The sequence below is a fragment of the Mytilus californianus genome, unplaced genomic scaffold, assembly GCF_021869535.1.
Source record: "Mytilus californianus isolate M0D057914Y unplaced genomic scaffold, xbMytCali1.0.p SCAF_3, whole genome shotgun sequence".
Taxonomy (NCBI): Eukaryota; Metazoa; Mollusca; class Bivalvia; order Mytilida; family Mytilidae; genus Mytilus; species Mytilus californianus.
In genome coordinates this window covers 70,636,800-70,657,746 of record NW_026262679.1, presented here as the reverse complement: position 1 = coordinate 70,657,746, position 20,947 = coordinate 70,636,800, and the positions used below count along the sequence as shown (strand labels likewise).

General features: G+C 32.2%; 1 protein-coding gene across 1 annotated transcript; it reads right to left on the bottom strand.

The window, feature by feature from the left end:
* Window positions 1-1,052: 1,052 nt before the first annotated feature.
* LOC127733577 (protein TRC8 homolog) lies at window positions 1,053-3,780 on the bottom strand. The gene is made up of 2 exons (XM_052242916.1): window positions 3,663-3,780; window positions 1,053-2,019 (listed from the first exon to the last, which is right to left on the bottom strand). The coding sequence occupies exons 1-2, from the start codon at window positions 3,682-3,684 to the stop codon at window positions 1,058-1,060; spliced, it is 984 nt and encodes a 327-aa protein (XP_052098876.1). The 5' UTR covers window positions 3,685-3,780; the 3' UTR covers window positions 1,053-1,057.
* Window positions 3,781-20,947: the final 17,167 nt, after the last annotated feature.

Genomic DNA, 20,947 nt, shown 5'->3' with positions numbered 1-20,947 from the left:
TAAGTCACTGTTAGGATGTGAAAGGATATTGAAGTTTTGTAATATTCTCCTATGTAGCTACAAGTAGGACTGACAACATGCAGAGCTGAGAACTGTCACTGTTACGAAACGTTCTAAGAGACGACGTAATCAAGTCAATGTATGACACCTAGGAAGAAAAAATTATATGATATGAAATGGCAAGAAACGTTAATAAAAACAACCAGTTTTTGGCATGATACGGGTTATGTTCTTCTCATATGATGGTATGGTACTAAACCCCAAACGGGAAGGATTGTGCTTGATTTTCATATGGTGAAAACATAATCTTTCAATCAGTTTAATTGAGGTCTGGAGCTGGCATTTCAGTAACTGCTGGTAGTACTTTGTTAATGCATGCATCATTGTCATTTTGCTTAGTTTCTTTTGTTACCTTTTCTGACATCGGACTCGGACTTATTTTAAACTGAGTTTTACTGTGCGTATTGCTGTGTGTTTGTTTATTCTACATTGGCTAGAGGTATAGGGCGAGGGTTGAGATCTCACAAAACATGTTTAACACCGCCGCATTTTTGCGCCTGTCCCAAATCAGGAGCCTCTGGCCTTTATTAGTCTTGTATGTTTTTTTTAATTTTAGTTCATTTATATGTTTTGGTGTTTAGTGTGACGTCCATTTTCATTGAACTAGTACACATTTTTGTTTAGGGGCCAGCTGAAGCCCGCCTCCGGGTGCGGAATTTTCTCGCTGTGTTGAAGACCCATTGGTGGCCTTCGGCTGTTTTCTGCTCTTTGGTCGGGCTGTTGTCTCTTTGACACATTCCGCATTTCCATTCTCAATTTTATTTTATTGAGAGAGGTCTCTTTTAAAAAATCGTAATATAAAAGATCAATCAAAAACATTTATTCATTCCTCTTGATATTAGTTTATCAACTTAAAATCGTAACTTGAAGTTTAAATACCACTCCAGCCAATAAAGAAAATAAGATACGGGGCAAATAATGCAGATGAAAAAAAAAATCAATCTTAACACAGAAGAAACATGGCTATAATGATGAATAAGATTGCACGGAATTATACTCATTTTATTAATAATTGTCGACAAACTGGACATGAAGGCTGTCTTTGCAAACACAAATCTAAACAACTTTCATGAAACAAATGTTTACACCGTGTGATATTAGGAGATATCATTGGAGATAAACAAACTGGACATGGATCTGAGTGTCGTTGCAATTGGCCAATTGGAACTGGGTGCGAATGAGCTGATATACGTACTTTTCTGTAAAACATTTCTAGTATTTTCACAGTAGAGTCATAATAAAATTTGAATAAAACTATGACAGCAATGGCTGTCAATTTAAAACTGGAAGAGCTATTCAAGTATATGTTTAAATATATGTTGAAGACTGTTAAGGAAAATATTACAACTCGAAAGACATAAATTTGCCAGGCTACGTTTAGGAATAGCGTAAAATGTTCAAAACGCAGCGATAAATTCTTCCAAAACGTGTCACTACTCAACAAAATTAAGACGGCACTATATAATGAATTAAGAACTGAGAAAGTGTATAATAATGTTAGCAAAAGCCAGGTAACGATTATCATATGGAAAAGTCGAGAACTCTCGTTTCTCTCCGAACTCGCTCCATTTTCCTCCTGTTGATTCGCTTTATGAATAGCATAAGATAAAACCAAAACACAACTTATCCAAATGATGAAACTTCTATAACCATCACAGGAAAATAATAAAATTACTCCAAACATTTGTAGAGAATTGATATCCTCGTCCATGAAATTTTCGGGAGTGTTCACTACTCCAATGTCATCCATATTTGGCAAAAAAATAGCAATATTTGAGAAATAAGAATAAACACCAATGATTGTGTAAGATGCTAGTTCTTGAAATGGAATTTGAGTTAATTTAACCGCAATAAATGTCAAAACGATGAATATGTAGAATAAATTTATCAATAATCTAGGTGATACTTGAAAATCCAATGCTTCATACACAAGCACACTCCACAATAAAAGATTTAGCACTGAAAAAAAAAACAACATCAGTTTTATTTATCAATAACATAAATTCTATTTACTAAAACAATTGTCCCAGTTCCTTCGATCAAACATAACCATGTATTATTTTAGGTATTTGTCTCTTTTCTACTCTCAATTTTTTCGTATTTCTTCAACTTTCAAACTTTTGACTGCAATTTTTCTCGAACGTGAATGTGTTTTCAGTAAAGAACATCGAACGCGCTAAAGTGCGGTATCTCTGCTTTTTCTTTTAATTGCATACATTATTGAATAATTCAGTTGTTTAAATTTTCATTAATTCTTTTGTTTTCGAAACATTAACTTATTGACATTTGTAAATAGTTTGAAAAAGCTTACGCATATATAGAAAAAATGACATTTCCTTCTCTTTTTATGATTTAAAATTTCAAAGGCAAAATTGTGTGTTACAATTATGAAATAAAAGTTCCAAAAGTTGCCGTAATATATATGGTATGCAAAGAAATGCTAGTGCTCCCTGCATTATCCCATACACACGTAGGTGAATATAAAGACTAATAATATATTCACGCATACAATTTTTTACATCTTTATTGTAATATAACATTTATACTAATAAACACCAGAATGTTTAATTCATTTCTTTATTATTCATATTCCTATGGCGAAAAATTATTTGAGTCCTCTAAAATCGGAATATTATGACAATCATGATGATTGCAATTTCCAATAGATCAGCCCTTCCCGGGTGAGATTAAAGCTTTTTTATATCCCAATTGCCGACTTAAGGAGGAATGATTTATACTTTGTCGTCATATATCTCTTTTATATTTGTCTTTGTATCCCGTCTTAAAATTTTTAGCTGTTTTGGCCGTTAGGTTGCGTTGCATTGACGCATATTGGTGCATCTACAGACTGTTATGTATGGTTGATTGATAGCGTTTGATTTTAATTTTTTTATGGACTTCCTCGTTTTGAATAATCCCAATTTGCCTTGGAGCTCGGTATTTTTGTTTTACTTTTTTCATCATCCGAAATTTAATTTCTTTTTAATGTGACTAAGAGATGAATAGGTCTTTACGTTACTGCAATGCAACCCAACGGTCTCAGATTAGGGGAGGGTTGAGTTCTTGCTAACATGTTTAACTGTGTCACATTTTTTATGTGCATGTCCTTAGTTATGAACCTGTAATTCAGTGGTTGTCTTTGAACCATGTCTATCATTTTTGTTTTTCGTACATTGTTTTGTTATTAACTGGAATTGTATCACATTTTGTTATGTAGGGATCTTCTATAGTTAAGTATACGGTATGGTTTTGCTTACTGTTTAAGGCCGTACGATGAACTAATGATTCAATCATCCGGACTCTTGTGGATAGTTGTCTTAATGACAATCATACCACATCTTCTTATTTTTATATAGAATGCTTAAATACTAGTATTGTACATGAACTAGTCCTTCCCTTTAGACAAGTAATACGTATGTAAACTGGCCCATAGAAGAACAAGTGTTACATACATGCACCGTATTTGGAAAGTTATTGTTCGTAACGGCGTTGATAAAAATATAATACTAAACTAATTTTGTTATGGTGTTTTCAATAATGACTATCTTAACTTACAATTTTATATACTTTTAAGACACAAAACAAAAATAATTGTAATTTACCTTTTTCAAACCAATGCGTCATCTTCGTTTACAAATATCCTAGACATCACGTGACCACTGGACAACATGATAATGTCTGGCCGACGTTATTGATTTACAGTACACACTGTGTCTAAACTACCCCGGCAAAAAATGTTTGGACTCAATAGTGTCTAATATCCGGTCACGGTGACGGACAATCAACAGACAGAGAAAAGGTAGAATTTCTGTTTATTTATTTGTTGTTTTAATGGTATTGAAGAATATACATACACATATAACTATTTCGATTGTGAGATGTAATAATTTATACAACCGTTCTAGATTAATGGAGAAATAAGTAAAAAGGCACATCAAAATGGTGAATTTGTTTAATTTCTCTTTGAATTGTGCACATTGTACGGAAAGAAAAGTACGGAAAGAAAGATATTAACACGGAGATTACATGACTAGTCTCTATGAGCACCTCAATATTTGTATTTCTGTACAAGGAACGAAAGAAATGGGTCATGTCAAAAAGGAAGGACCCTGTTTCGTCAATGTTGTTAACTACATAAGGACCCGGTTTTGTCTCAGTGTAAGACCCGGTTTTGTTTTGTTTTGTTTTGACACCACAAATTTATGAAAAGTTACGTTAACACGGATCTGAACATTGTCCGTCGGAAGAAATTTAATATGTGAGTCATAAAGATGTTATTGCAATACAAAACTGTCGTGTTAAAATATATTTCTATATTTTAAACGTGAACTTTTCGAAATAGGGAGTAGACATTTTAGAATGCAGTACGCATACCTTATTGATCTTATCTTCGAACTAAGTTTAAATGGAAATAAATACTTTATAGCATGCACTTACATTAATTCCTTATGATGTGTGTTTGTTTTCTATACTAGTTTGTAATGATTTAAAAATGAGAAGATGTGGTATGATTGTATTACCATATCAATTTATCAAAAGAGTAAAGCTAGTATGCTTTACTATACTATACGCTATGTTTACAATATATTTACTATCATTTACTCATTCATTCATTCATTGACAGACAGTCAGAGAAAGACTTAGAACGTTTTGGCTACCTCAAATCAAAATGGTTGCATTTCGAACGTGTACTTTAGGTCCGCTTCGAAGTACACAAGTTCTAAACTTTCCTATTAGAATCGAAATAATATTTTGCTAACGCTTGGTCTAAAAATATTAACAAATATAATGCCTACCTATGTTAAAATGAGCATAGAGTATGGCATGAAATAGTTATTTCTTTTTATAAATACAAGTTGGTTTGCAACATTATAACGTCCCAAATCTTCGTCTCATTTAGAACAACATAAGTGGCCATTTAGCCCGTGAAAATGACAATGAGCCAACTTTCCATCAGAGACCAAATGACGTAAAAGTTAGCAAATATAGGTCACCGTATGGTATCCGACAATAAAAAACGCCCATACGGCATAGCAAGCCCCCGAAATGAAAAATGTAAAAAAAAAAACCAAATGTGAAAACTTACGACCTGATTTATGTACAAAACAAAAAACGAAAAACAAATATGATATACAGCAACAAAAGACAACCGAATTACAGCCTCCTGGATTCGGTACTGGCACATACAGAATAACGGGTTGAACATGTTAGCGCCCCCCCCCCCCCCCCTAAAAAAAAGTGGCATAACAGCACAACATAAGAACAAACTATTAAAATTAGTCAGTTGAAAAAGGCTTAACTCATTTGATTACAGAGACTCTATAGTAAATGTGCGGTTAGCGGATGTCTAAGTTTTTTCGTTTCACGATTTATATATGATTTTTTAGCATAAAATCGTCCCAAAAAAAAATTCCACTTGCTACGCTCGGCGGTATAAAATCCGTTTTATGAATACGCCCCTTTCGACCATCCTCGGTCCGCCCTTGCATATTGACAATTATAAACTTGACCAACATGCCTAAATTGTAGAAAATTTGTCAATGTACCATTATCATTACCCAATGAAGAGATAAAAAAAAAACACCGTTTATTTATAAAATTATTAATAAAATAATTATTGTTGCAATTTCTGGATGGCTAGAGACTTTTATACTTATTTATACTTAGTATTATAGTAACAAGAAGGGGTAAAAAGATTTTTAACGCATTGTTATTGTGACCCTTTGCGCCGCATGAACATTCATTTTCTTGGGCGATTCGGCATGCATATACATTTGTATTATTCTCTTGCTTTGTAATGAAAAATTTTCAAGGCCGTACACTATTTAAGTTTGAACACTTAAATTTACATAATTGATATAAAAAAATCTACTTGCGTTACGAAACTTTCATTTCTTTTTTATTTTATACAAAACAAAATTGAAATTAGTTTTGTTCCAATATAGCAGGAATTCAAGTGTTTACGGATTCAAACGTGTTTAAGTTATCCTCTGAAAGAAATTGTTTTCCAACGAGCCCTCAAACTTCCGTTGAACGCCAGATTTTAATTTACGTCATGCTATTATGCATTCTAATGCAATTTTAATGTAACCACTTTTTTCATTGGCTAAAAGTTACCGTCAAATCCACAGTTGACCAGTCGTAACTAAGGAGAGACCCGCCATTTTGAATAGATTGAATAACAAATGTTCGATTTCTACAATATAATCGCAAATTAAATAACACCAACCCCAAAATCGCCGTTTTAATGTGATTTCATCCAAATTTGAATCGTAGAGGTAACGTAATAACCTCCAAGTTGTAAGTTTTCATTTGTATGACGTCACGTTTAGCCATAACGTCTTTGTGCAAAGATCATTCATAAAGTTTCGATGATTTTTTTTTATTTCAAATTTAAACATTTTTTCAAGCTCTAACGTATTATTACTTTTTGTAATGCATTAGAATCGGAATAACAGTACTGTAGTTGAAGAGTTGCCACCGTCAATTTTGATTTGACGGTCGCAAATTGACGTTTTACTGTCTCCGCTACGCGTCGCCAGTAAAACTGCATTTGCGACCGTCAAATCGCCAATTGACGGTGGCAACTCTTCAGCTACAGTACTGTTATTCCTTAATTATTTTCTATGACAAAACCGGGTCTGCTTTGTGAATTTAAGGACGTACACATTGACAAAACCGGGTCCTTCAATTTTGACATGACCCATTTCTTTCGTTCCATGCACAGAAGGTGATCATAGTGACTAGTCTGCAATCTCCGTGTTAATATCTTTCTTTCCGTACAATTTGCACAATTTAAAGAAAAAAATAGATAAATTCGAGGCAAGGTTCACACAATTCACCATTTTGATGTGCCTTTTTACTTATTTCTCCTTTAATCTAGAACGGTTGTAAAAATATTACATCTGACAATCGAAAATAGTTATATGTGTATGTATATTCTTCAATATCATTAAAACAACAAATAAATAAACAGAAATGCTACCTTATCTCTGTCTGTTGTTTGTATGTCACCGTACTGGATATTAGATACTATTGAGTCCAAACGTTTTTTACCGGGGTAGTTTAGACACAGTGGTACAGATTGACTATTACCTGTAATTGTCAAGTGTGAAAATATATACTACCACAAACTTTTAACTATTATATATTTATTGTGCAGATGTCAATTGCCTTTGGTGAACATTGCCTACTTTGGAACTATTTAAAAATTAATCTTAATATGTTCTAAAAATGAGGTTATTTGTGGGATAACAAGTTTACATTAAACAAATCAACGTTGGAAGTTGTGACGTTTCCGTTCTTACATTATGATGACATTTAATTTTATTTAAACTGTGAAGCCAGAAAAAAAGCTACCCATACAGTACTGCAAATGCATGATTTGAAGCACACATGAGCACGAGTCTCCATTCTTTATTTCTTCTTGGCATGATACATTTTGTTAATAAACTTCAATTCTTTAATAGTAAGTAAGTAGATATAGGAAGATGTGGTATGAGTGCCAATGAGACAACTCCCATCCAAGTTACAATTTATAAAAGTAAACCATTATAGGTCAAGGTACGGCCTTCAACACGGAGCATTGGCTCACACCGAACAGCAAGCTATAAAGGGCCCCAAAAAATTACTAGTGTAAAACTATTCAAACGGAAACACCAACGGTCTAATCTATATCAAAACGAGAAACGAGAAACACGTATGAACTACATAAACAGACGACAACTACTGTAATCAGATTCCTGACTTAGTACAGGTGCAAACATTTGCAGCGGGATTAAACGTCTTCATGGTACCAAACCTTCTCCCTTTTCTGAAACAATAGTATAACATCACAACATAGAAAAACACACTATAAAATATCAATTGGAAGACTTAACTCAATCAAAAAACGTAAATTAACACACAATGAACTAATAAATTTGACCTGTGACACCTGAATGTAAATACACAGTCAGTTAAAAGAAAATTACAAGGGATAAATAATTAAAGTCAAAAGTTAAAAAAACCAGGTTTAAACAAAATTAAAGTATGATATTACTGTGAAATTTCAAACAATTTATAGAAAATAATCACTTTTGAAGAAACCTGCGTCATATTTAACACAGGTAAATGAAAATAATTTTGTTGTTAAGTATACTTCTTCTTCTGTGTGTATAAAATCTTCCGTTTAGGAATACCAAGAAATGTCTTTAATATCAATAAAACTAATCTAACACTTGGTACATATGGGGTGAATATCAACAATAAAAATATACAATTAGTGCTAGATAAAACTTCCTGTACAGGTCCAAGAACAGCATCTAAGGAAAAATGAAATAATTTTGATGTTCATTGTACGAAGAAGTGAAAATTTGTAGTATTTAAATACCAAATAATCAAAGCTGGTATATAGACAAGATCCATGTTAACATTAAATAACAAAAAAGCATTACAAATAGTATCAACAGGTCAAATTAAACAGAAAGTACGATTTGAGAGTACTCGCAGTTACTGACAGCTAGTTAAAAGCCAAAACAATTAATAAAAAATCATGCATCAGAGACTAAAATCAACTAAAATACATCCCAGGGATTTAGTATTTTAACGTCATGAACAGTCAAAGAAGACATGACTTGTGCAATGCCAAAAATAAATGTATCGACAGGCAGTAGGATAGTAAGAAGTGACTTCTTTATAGAAAGCTACAGTTTGTCATGTCTGATACTTTTATTAAAGCTGAATATACGGTTTGTGTTTTGCTCATTGTTGAAGGTAGTAGAGTGACATATAGTTTCTTACATCCTCGTCAATTGGAATCTGGTTGATAGTTGTCTGGGTTGGCAATGTGAAAACCAGTAGCTATCATAAATAGATAACAAACATAACATAAACATAAATAAAAGGAAAAGTGCGTACATTTATTTTATGAAACAGCAAATATCCAGACAAATAGCTCTTTGTCTATAATGGTACTGTATGTCTTATAATCAAATGTGTGACTCGTGCTCACAAACGAATTTCATTTAGTAGCGAGAGTTATTTTTCTTACCCTTGTCAAAAAGTTGTAAATTGGATACTTATTTCAAGCTTGTTTTTCTAAAGAAATTTATCAATCTTTAAACAATTTTCGATTGAGAAGTGCCATAAAAAAAATTATGTAAAATTAGAATCAGTGACCATGATCTCAAAAATAGAAAAGACAAGTATAAAACTTTAAATATAGAAAGAGATCAGAGGCTTTGTAAGAAATGTACCCATTATATTGTTGAAAATGAACAACATTTTATTACTAGTTTTCAGGCAAACAATAATGATCGGGAGATATTTTTCAAGGAGTTAAACAATATTTGTCATAACTTTTCAAATCTCTCAAATGATGCAAAATTTGTTTGGTTATTTACTAATGAAAACTTGTCTGTCCTGAAATATTAAGGGAATTATGTTATCAAATGTCTAGATGTTAGACGAAACGTAAAATAATATACGTAATGATGATATTATTGTTATGATTTTATGGTTCGGGTCCTGCCACTCTGTCTTGTTATCTTATGGATGATTTGGTTCCGTTTGATAAATACTGAATGTCGAATAATTTAAATAATTTATATCCAAGCGTTGACTGAGGTATAAGCTATTGTCACCTAGTCAGGACTTCTCCCACCTGCCAGAAAAATTCTTGTTAGAGAAGGTCGTCCGTTTGGTGTGTGTAAATACGCATAGCAGCCACGATCAGAATTGGGACATTAAATCCAATGTCTCGTGTAGAGATGCCATGCTTTATGCACTTAAAAAAAAAATTTTGTATTTTTAATGTCCAGTTACAAATTTCCTTGCATGATCAGAACGAAAACAAATAAACAATAACCAAATACACACGTTCTGCATAGTGATATAAAATATTAGGACATGTGGTATGATTGCCAATGAGACAACTATCAACCAAAGTTCAAATGAAGTGGGTGTAAGCAATTAGTAGTATAGGCAACCGTACGGCCTTCAACCCTTCAACAATGAGAATGACCCATACCGTATAGTGTGCTACAAAAGGCCCCGATTCAATTCAATTTAGAAAATTAAAGGCCTTATTTATAACAAAACCATTTACGAAAATCAAGGATGACAGACATGAACCAACGATAACCACTGAAGTCTTCGGACAGGCATACATAGAATGTAGCGGGGTAACAGTGTAACAGTACAAGTCTCCCAGAACGAAGAGTATGAATTTCAACTGAATCTTGAAAATGATGTTTTTTTACAGATGGAGAGAAGTTTTGGGGTCTCTTTATACGAATGGATTTAACGTCCCTATTCTGACCGGACGTGGCTGTGTATTTATTATACATCCCGCAATCTAAACAGACGCCATTTCACATTATGGATTCATCAATGGCTTTCAAATGTTTAAGTTTGAACATTCCTGATTAACCAGAAGCCCATACCTACTATAATTAATGTCTCATGATGCTCGAGGCCAAAATGTTTGAAAGTCCAAAATCTAATACAAACGTTGTAACGCAAGTAAAACAAAACAAAAAGGGCCAAAATTATGCATGAGGGAGATACATTACTTCATTTTAAACTATTTCCAAAATTTTATAACAGCAAAGGTAAATAACACAGTATCCGCACCTACTTTTCAGTAACGAAGTATTACTAGTTTATAATAGATGATACTAAAATACTCTTTATTTAACTGAAGACCAAGGTAACTGATAGAATCATGATCATCTCTAAAACTTTTATTTGTACAGATTCACAGATTCGGTGAGATTAAAGTTTGAGATCAGCTTTGTATTATACCTGTATATACGTTGCCAAGATACATTGATGAATTATTACTGCCTCACGCATTTAACAAAATATTGGTGAGAGTATGTTCCCAAAGTTTTGCTGGCTGCTGGTTAAAAACGCATCCATAATACAAATATCATAAAACAAATCAACTGTCAGTTTCACAGTTCTAATCCGTATATGTTGTCCATTCCTACAAACAAGATGCTCGTATATACGTTAGTGATTTGTATATAAAAACAAATAAAACGTTAGCCCTGCTAACAGATACTCCCCGAACTCCACATTTATTCACTGGAAAGGAAAAAGAGTGGCATGTATTAAAAGGTACTTAAAGGATGCAATTGATTGACAAATTATAAAAGGTTTGCATAACAATGTTTTAAGTTTCAAGAAACCAAGGACATTCTAATGAAAAGTACCCATTATGTTGGAAAATTTATTAAAAAAAGCCTTTTTTGGTTTCACGAAGTAGCAAATAAAGCATTAAAATATTACAACCTATATGTAAAAAAATACTTTATATTTATTAAAACATGAACCTGTAGCAAATATGTTTCACTCCAAATGACATCATTTATAACAATTTCACATGTGACCTTGGCCATTGACCCACTGACCCCGATATCAATAGGCTTCTCCTCCCATATATCTATTGTCGAAAAGCGCACCTCGTGTAGAAGATACCGTTAATGTTATTACTACCACTGGGTCGATACCTCTGATGTCCCGAGGGTATCACCAGCCCAGTAGACCAGTATGCACAGTACTGGCATGCAAATACGGATCAATATTGTGTCATTAAATTTTGAAAATCATTTAAAAATTAAGTAATATGAAAATTATCTCCTTCATGCAAAACTCTGATTCCTTGTCCGGATTTGGCTATACCTTAGGTCCTCTTTTGTTTTAACAGCTATGCAACGTTTGTATAATGTTTAGATTTTCAAATACTTTGTCCTCGAACATCACTGAAGAAATATTTATTGTCGAAATGCGCATCTGGTGCAGTAAAAGTGGTACCGTTAATGTTATTACTATACCTTTCATCTGTATAAGTTTAATTCTAATCGAGCAAGGGAGACTCCGATTACCATCCGGAAACCTTTTTTCATTTTTTTCTTTTAATTTTAGTAACGGTGACCTTAACCTTTGACCCCAAAATCAATAGGCTTCCTCCTTCCTAATATCTTTCACCTGTATAAGTTTCATTCTAAGCAAGGGAAACTCCGATTACCAACCGGAAACCATTGTTAAGTTCTTTGTTAGTCTCTGTCAAAAAATGAAGTACCTATAAGTGTTTCTGTATGTCGAAGAAGATAAGAATATTAGCTTCGATGACTAAAGATATATAGTCAGCAATGTTATGCAACTAAGTACTACTTTGCTTATCCCACCTAATAATAGAATAGTGTACAATGGTAGCTAATAATTAAGACAATCAGATATGTTTATTGTGGATTTGTTAAATGTTTAAGACCGTGTTTACCTATAGATATATGTCCTTCTTTGATATGTATATTCATGTGAATATTTTATTTAATTCTATTTTTAGATCTACGTTGATGAGTTGCTGTCTCATTTACGTATACCAGCAATATATATACAGTTAAATTGGACAAGATTATTATCACGTGACATGGAATTATTCAGTTAATTTTCATTTAATTAAAAGGGGCGACGAATAACCCCAAAATTCAAAAGTTCAAGTTACAGGAAGCCCATCAAGTGACGAGGAAACAAGGCTTTGGAAATGCATCTAGTGCCGAGGATATCTCTTATAAACGGTTCTTTTCAGGGCCATCAATATTTTACAAAAAGATGCTACGTTTGTTGTACATACAAGAAATTCTAAGACACAAATTTATTTTCGAACGTTTACTTGTGTTTGTTACGATATAGTAGGGTAAGTGTTTTTTCGATGTTCCAAAAGGCCCTTCCACCCACTTGCACTGTTAGTTCGGTATAATAAAACAATTGTAGCCCTTAGAAGCGATGAATATCCAAAATTGTCAACCCTAAAATATTATTTCACTTCGGACTGCGCCCTCAGTGAAATAACCTTTTCGTGTTGAAAATTTTGGATAATCACCTTCTCGACGGGCCATAATTGTATACTGTTCTCCGTATAGTTTATTCACTGGGACTTTTAATATTCTTCTAAGAGAAATCCATCACTCTTTGATTAATTTACCTGAGTAAAAAAAAGTTTAAATAGATTGACCAATAGATGAATCTGTGGAAAAGACTAATTTGGTTCGCAATAACAAGTTAAAAATACAAATAAGAAAAGTAAATATTATTATATATATATAATAACGTACCTCCTATTTGACGAGGTCTTCAATAAAACACTAGAAACAGTACAAAGAGACACGTCTTACTTTAAAAAATCATAATATAATTGATAATTATTTTGTTCAACCTAATTCAAAATCACATTTCGATTAATAATACATCTAATTTTTTTAAGTGTAAGACAGATGATTAAAATGAACAGTTACTTCAATCAGTTCGGAATAAAGAGATCCACTGAAGAGATCACTCTTCACATTTATGGAATTATTCTTCATCTTCCAGTACCGTGTAAAGAAATTTGTATGGATTGAAAAAAAGGTGTTTAGTTAGAAATTAAATTATGTGATAACTCCATCTAAAAATGACGATTTTAATATTCAAAAACAATTATGTAATGTGTTAAAATCCACTGATATATAGGTCTACATGCATAATAAAGTCTAGGATCAATTCTACTTACTACATTTTTTAATAGTTAACCCACATAACCTGCCTATTTCAAAGCAAGAAATGACATCATGGAAATTTTATGCATGATTTGGTCAGACAGATAAAAAGTCAAGAATGATCAAATCAAACTAAAAATAAAAATAAACCCCTTTAGCACCACTAGTGTGTTATCTATTATTTATGCTAGCACCATACAGTGGTCTTTGATACTACTTATCTATGTTACTTGTATTCCCTGATTATACGAAGGGGTTATACATGTATACTATTTAGAGCGGTCATGCATTTCGACATATATATTTGATCAAAATGGTGAATAGCAGATGAAAGTATCTATGATTGATCAAAGCCGGAAAAGAAAACAGTTTCGACGTCAAAACTGTGAAGAGTGCATTCAAATCATTGCATTGTTATCATTGTTGTCATACACTACGATTTGATGAAATAGTATTGGACTTGTTGTCAGTTTCATTTTCCTGTATTGTGCAACTTATTCAAATGAAATGCGATGTATTGTAACTTGGGAAAATGTTCTAAACTAGATAATAAAGCTCAATTAATGGTTGACGTAACGAAGTTTTGTGTAAAAAATTTAAATCAGGATCTGGCTGATTGATGTTTTTGGCTTTCATTTTATGCCATTGTAATCTATTAACAATTCTCTCCTGGGATGATTGTTTCTGTCAGAGAAATGTCTAACTAGCCTGTTATGATTACTATAATAGCGCGAGAAATAATATATTATCAGGAAGTTCTCATTGACACGTTAATTTTCAAGTTGTGCAAACATTCCTATTATATGAGCAGCAATCACACATCAGACCGAATAAAGTAAAATCCTATGTAAATGTACACGAAGAAACAAGCACGAAGTAGGATTCTAAATTGATTTCGTTGTTTTGTTTCTCAATTTCCCATAGGGAGAGAAATAACTTTATTGGACACAGTTTATACAATAACTGATATCTTGGTCACAAGTTTACTTGTGACAAGCAAGGTTAAGTAAGAACAAAATATGACGTAATTCTGTTGATCTATAATATCCGGATGAGCAACATTTCATGATAATCATGCTTCAGAATATTTATCACTTTAATGCAATGCCACTGTACATTTGCCTGTTTGTATTGTGGAGGTTGGTTTTCAGTTTTAAATAGTCAATTCAATCATTCTGGATACAATGTCGTCATATATAGGTTTATATAACGAACATTTACTCAATGAACTGTTCAGTCACTTATAATGAGTCTTGTATTTTTAAAAACTGTAACAGTTACTCATTATTCTTGTTTAGGTAATGTAATAAAATGTTATGGTAATTTCAATATATCCATTGATATTCTTATGGAAAAGGCAAGAAAAGCATATTTCAAAATAAAGAAAAATGTTGGTCTGAATAATCCGTGTAGACTACTTGAAAAATTGTTTAATTCATTATTATAACCTATACTTACATTGTATGTACTGTTGTGTATGGAGCGTTTACTCATTAAGGGACTCTGTTCTCTTTGAAAAATACGTACATTTGATTTATTAAAGAAGCACTTGGTGTACGTTGCAGGGCTTCAAATGATGTTTGTCGTGCCGAGCTTGGTCGAATTCCACTCAAAAGTAAGATTTTATTTTCAAGCATAATTTATTTTGGAACATATACTTTCATCAGAAAATACACTTGTATATGAAATTTTCTCTGCTACAAGGTTTTCAAACCCCTGGATTAGCAAAACTAAAAACATTTCACAAAATTTATGATATCTATATCATGTGGATAATAGCTGCTTAACAAAACAGCACAATAGTAAAGTAAAACAAAGAATTAATGATCAGTGCTTGCAAAATATAAATACAAACATACAGGAATCTTCTTAACTTAGTATCTTTCGCAAAGTCTACATAATGGGTCAAAGACGATCATATGTTGATTTATTAAACAATTTAAATGATCAATCAGCAATATGCAAAATACGAACTTTCTTTAATGATTGAAAGGAGAAGACATTTTAACATTCCAAGTTAAGAAAGGTACTGTCGGAGTGTTCTATCGGTGATAATGGGGAAATTGAAGATGAACAACATTTCTTATTACAATGAGATAGGTTTATCTCAAAACGAGAAATATTAGAAAATAAAATTAATTTTACATTTATAAAATATAGCGTAACATTAACATTGTGGAAAATATATCTCTCTTGGTAAACGATGGCTCGGCATTATTACTTACTAGACTGTCTTCCTTTTTCATATCAGAGTGTCTAAATATAAGGAATATTATGATATATGATGGTTTGTATTTGTCCCCCCTCTCCCCCCCCCCCCCCTGATAACAGGACTAGGGTTTTAACGTACACGCTTGCTGCCAAATTGTCAAACGTATCATATTTCTTGCATGATAAGTAGAATTTTTATTAAAAAATTTCTGTCAAGAGCTGTTATGTAAAGACAATTTGGTCATTTAAAGCAAAACACAAACTTATCTTTTAAGCCTGGTATCTATGCTGAGTTTATCATCATGTACCTATAAACCATAAATAAATTCAATACCTACAGTCAAAATGCATAACAATCCTGACAATTATTGGATATCGGAATGACGGACGTGTCACCGTGGAAAAATAGGTGACCTGTATGATTGTGTAACAAGAGCCTGACTGAATGGCCTCTTGTTACTGAAACTGTGTGATGCACCTGATCACATGTAACGAACGAATACTGTGAATGACAGTGACAGGCTGGGTGACTGACTGAGTCGGTTGCTTGGAACTCTGAATATGAAACTCTGGTGCAAACTAACCACTGAGACCCTGGAACACGCGATGAATAATTCAATAATTCAGGATGGAATACTTTTATTTCCGATGGACTGTGATCAGTGTAAAGTCCTGAGTCCGATCTTATTTATCAAAAATTACAAACAAGTATTTTAATATATACAATTGAATTGACAAGAATAAACACACTGACAAATAACGATTAATTTGAGTGATATTGTTCACCGATAAAGATTAAACTATTTTTTGAACTTAAAAGAATAAATATAAAAAGATAATCTGATTATGATAATTTAGATAATACTTGGTCATGTTTTATGAATATTTAAAGCCCGAGGCGTAGTGACAGGCTGGGTGACTGACTGAGGCGTAGCCGAGGGTTTTAAATGTTCATAAAACATGACCCAGTATTGTCTGACCAATTTAGAACATATTCACACGAGTAACATAAAAAAATTAGCCTCTCATTTTTATAATCAAACTTTGATATTAGCTCACTTTAAGTGTTAACATGTTTAGTAAAAGGAATGTAAATTGTTTATGGTCATTTCAACAGATGGAACGAAAGAGCAATGAGATAGTTTTGTGATTATTCAAAAATGGAGATTTCCTCTGCTTCAGGTACAATTTAATCTAACATACCTATTTTAAAAAAGCATAAAATGTTATATAAATCAACTTAAGTTTTCTAAAATTGTATAATTTTCAATAAGGACAAAACCTTATAAATAAATTTTAATTTACAATCGTTTCAACGTCACATGCTTGTTTTTTTTTATTGATAAATGTATTGTTTTTTCAAAAACTTTCTTTATTTTTTTTATCAACAGTCATTGTTTCTTAAAACATTGAGTTTGAGGTTTGGTATAAAAATTTGATTAAATATTACATGTATTTTACCAACACCTTTGTCCCCTTTTCAATTTTTTTTCGGGGGGGGGGGGGGGGTCTAAATATATACCATTATATAACATTTTCAATGTTGAAATCTCAACTAGAAATACTTTTGTAGTTCTATTCTCCTGATTAAATTTATAATTCCGGGTATTTAAACAAACAGCAGTATTCATGATTTTTTTCTTTTTCTCTTATCCCTTGGACATTGCCTTGGGGGTGTACACTTCGAATTTACAAGAGTTCTCTTTCATAATTAATCTACAATGAAAAGTCATCCATGTGTAGCATTTTATAGTGCATGGAAAGCCATGTACTATGAAAAATAGAAGGGAAAATACTGATTTTCCATTGGACGAGAATGGGTGTCACTGAGTATATTCTAACATATACTAAGAACATACATTATGAATAAGGTAAATTGTCACTAATTAGGTAACAGATTAAAACGTGTCACTTAAAACGTGTCACTCAATGTCAAATTAACACATCAAAACATGTCGATTAAAAGATATGGATAAGAAATGTAAATATAAACCAAAATATAAAAAGAATAATTAAACACAAAGAATTTAAGTCCAAAATGTCAGAATTGTAAATTTTAAGTAAAAGTCCAAAATAATATTAGAAGCGACTTGTAGCTTGGTCACAGACGTATGAAACAAGATAAGAACATTAAATATATTTACATTACATTGTAAAATGATGTGACTGCACAAAGAATCCTGGTGTAAAAATAACAGTGTGAAAACTAATGCACAGAAACAAAGTAAAGGAAACTAAATTGGAAACAAAAACTACCACAACTATCAGGATTGTGTATTATAATAAATGAAACCAGAATTGAGACTGTTTATTCTTTTAGATTACTTGAAGTTCGGCGGCCAACATTTTAGCGCATTGAAAGGACTTTTTTGACGAAAAAAATCGGACGTTTTAGCACGAAAGTAAAAATCCTTTTAGCGCAAGATTTTAAACCCATTTTAGTGAAAAGTGAAATTATCAATGCCCATTTTAGTACTTTATGAACCTAAATAAATTCATAGTAGAATAATGAATGTATATAGTATCAAGACAGCACAACATAAAAAATATCATGTCCGTTTTTATACAGCACTTAATGTCTAATAAGTTGACTCAAATGTTCCAAGTCCATTTTAGCCTGGAATTTATATTGACGAAAACGTACGTTATAGCCTCTTAGTATACCCTATACAATACTGTTCCTAAAATTGCAAAGTCATGCCACCTAGTCCGAGTTCGAGTTCTTGAACGAAATTGAAATATGCATCATATGTTATTCTAAATTGATAAGCGATGTCCAGTTTGTGGAAAAAACTGATTTTTATTTAAACACACATTTTGATAATCATCTTTATGTGCAAGGATTTAAGTGAAAGATCACACATAGATATACAATTTTTTTTTCTTCAAAATTATATCTCCTTAGTTTTATATAAATTAGATATTAAGAACTCAAGATAACAGTTCGCAGGAGACATACAATTGGGACCCGTTCTAGCCTCTCTTAAAATCTGTCAGAAACTGTCTGGAGAAATGTTATATAACAGTCTGTAGAACAGTTCTCCTGACACCTTTGTGAAAACGAAGATCAAATTTCTTTTGGCGTATAATAATTTTAACAACTTTGTTTAGTTTTGTTTTTAAATAAACTATCTTTCCGTTTAAAATGAGAAATATGTGAAGGAGGTCTCAGAATCATAACACATAAACTTTTAGAAAAAGATAATGAAAAATAAACAAGATTAATAGAGTCAAATGTGAAGTGCTGTCATCATCTCGCCCTTTTTAGGTACATGTAGCAGCGCTGAAATTGATATAAACTATGTACTTTGACCCCCAACCCCCCAAAAAAACCCAATGTGAATGTTATCTTATCATCAGTGAACTTTTGCGGACGTTTCACTATCCTAATCTTAAGTATTCAAATAAGAATTCAGAAGCGAAGATTGATGATATGTTTTCCCTTCATTTATTAATGGTGCATTATGTTTCTAATGAAATGCTCTGTTGTCCGTTATTATCATCAATTGCTCATATAGTCTTATATCAAATCTATTTTTTATCCTAATTCCGTGCTCAGAAATATAAAGAGTTGGATTCTGTTGAGAGAAATTACCTTAACGATGTAAGCAAAGCTTATTATGGCCTGGTGTCTAATAAAATAAATGTTTCTGTGAAGTACGATGGCATTTAGAGCCTAAGTTTTCCTGATTGGATTAATCGCATGGTTGCCCAGTCCGTGCTCAGACGCAAGAAACATTACTAAATGAAATGAATGCTGTTGTACACATGGTTCTAATTACCGTCACAAATGTAAAATCAATGTAATCTTTTACGAACACTTTTACTATGGTAAATAGTTTTAGGTTTGTTTTGTTACGCATAATAGCAATGAACCACGCCAAAACAAAACTGTATTAGATTCTGATTAACACGACAATAGACAATTTAAACTGAGTACCATGACGATCGTTGAATGACTGAAAGACGCATATCCATCACGATTGAAAAATAAGTCTGTTGAAACTGAAATCAAATTTGCCTAACAATCATTTTTCAGCACATAAACGAATCAACGGAACATTTCTTCCAAAGTAACTTGAAGAAATTGTTGTTTTTTAAGTCTTTAAGATGCCATCAGAGTAGCGCTGACAACATTTAACCTTAAGTTATTTTATTGTCTGATTTGTTCAGGTACTGAATATGGTGTTGAAATTTAACATTAACTGTCTTAACGGCCAATTGATCAATAAAAAACACGGGCATAGGACATTTGATCGAAAATGAAAAATGCACATAGGGTCATTCGAGCGCCGACATCATAGGACATTTTAGCGACGGAATATATACATTACCTGGATTTTCAAATAGGACGTTTGAGCGAAATTTCCTGTGATACTTTCATATGAATTAAGAAAAACATTTTTAAAAGTAAGAAAAAAGAGTAAGTTTCTAAAATAATTTGTATTTTATTTGATTTTACACCCGAGTAATTCGACCGGTTCTGACTAGTAAATGGTAGTGTAGTGTACCAAGGAGATTGAGTGTAACTAATGACAAGCCTTGTCTAAATCTAGTTTGTGTATGAATATAAAAAACTTTAATACTGATATTAGCGATGTACACATTTTGATCAGTGTATAGATAAAGGGCCAAATTTCAAATAAGAACACATAATAAAACTTATAGAAGCTTTAAAAAATTAGACCAAGAAATTTTCTTGCAGACTTAAAATATTGAATTCTCTAGAATAATAGATCAAGATGATATAAAGGCGTATTAAGATTTTGAAAAGGCTGTGGTAAATATCTTAGACCAACATGCTCCCTTGAAGAAAAGGAAACAATGCAAACAACCTGCACCATTTATGAACCAGAAACTATGAAAAGCAGTGTACAAAAAAGACAACTGTACAACAAGTAAAACAAACAAAAAATCAAGTAAAAACTGGGAACTCTATAGACAACAGAGAAATCTTGTTAATAAGATAAAGAAAAAATCCATTAAAACATATTTTTACGAACGCTGCATAGGCGGACCAAAAACATCGGATTTCTGGCCTACTATAAAACCTTTCATTACAAACAAAGGCAGCAACTTCACAAAAAATATCATTCTATGTGATGAAGAAACCATAATAAGTGACCAAAAGAAAGTAGCAGAACACTTCATATAAA

Excerpts from the sequence above, each read along its gene's own strand:
- LOC127733577 (XM_052242916.1), bottom strand. The coding sequence starts at position 3,684 with ATGACGCATTGGTTTGAAAAAG. Across the intron at positions 2,020-3,662 it reads GACGCATTGGTTTGAAAAAG|TGCTAAATCTTTTATTGTGG; the intron begins GTAAATTACAAT and ends TTTTTTTTTCAG.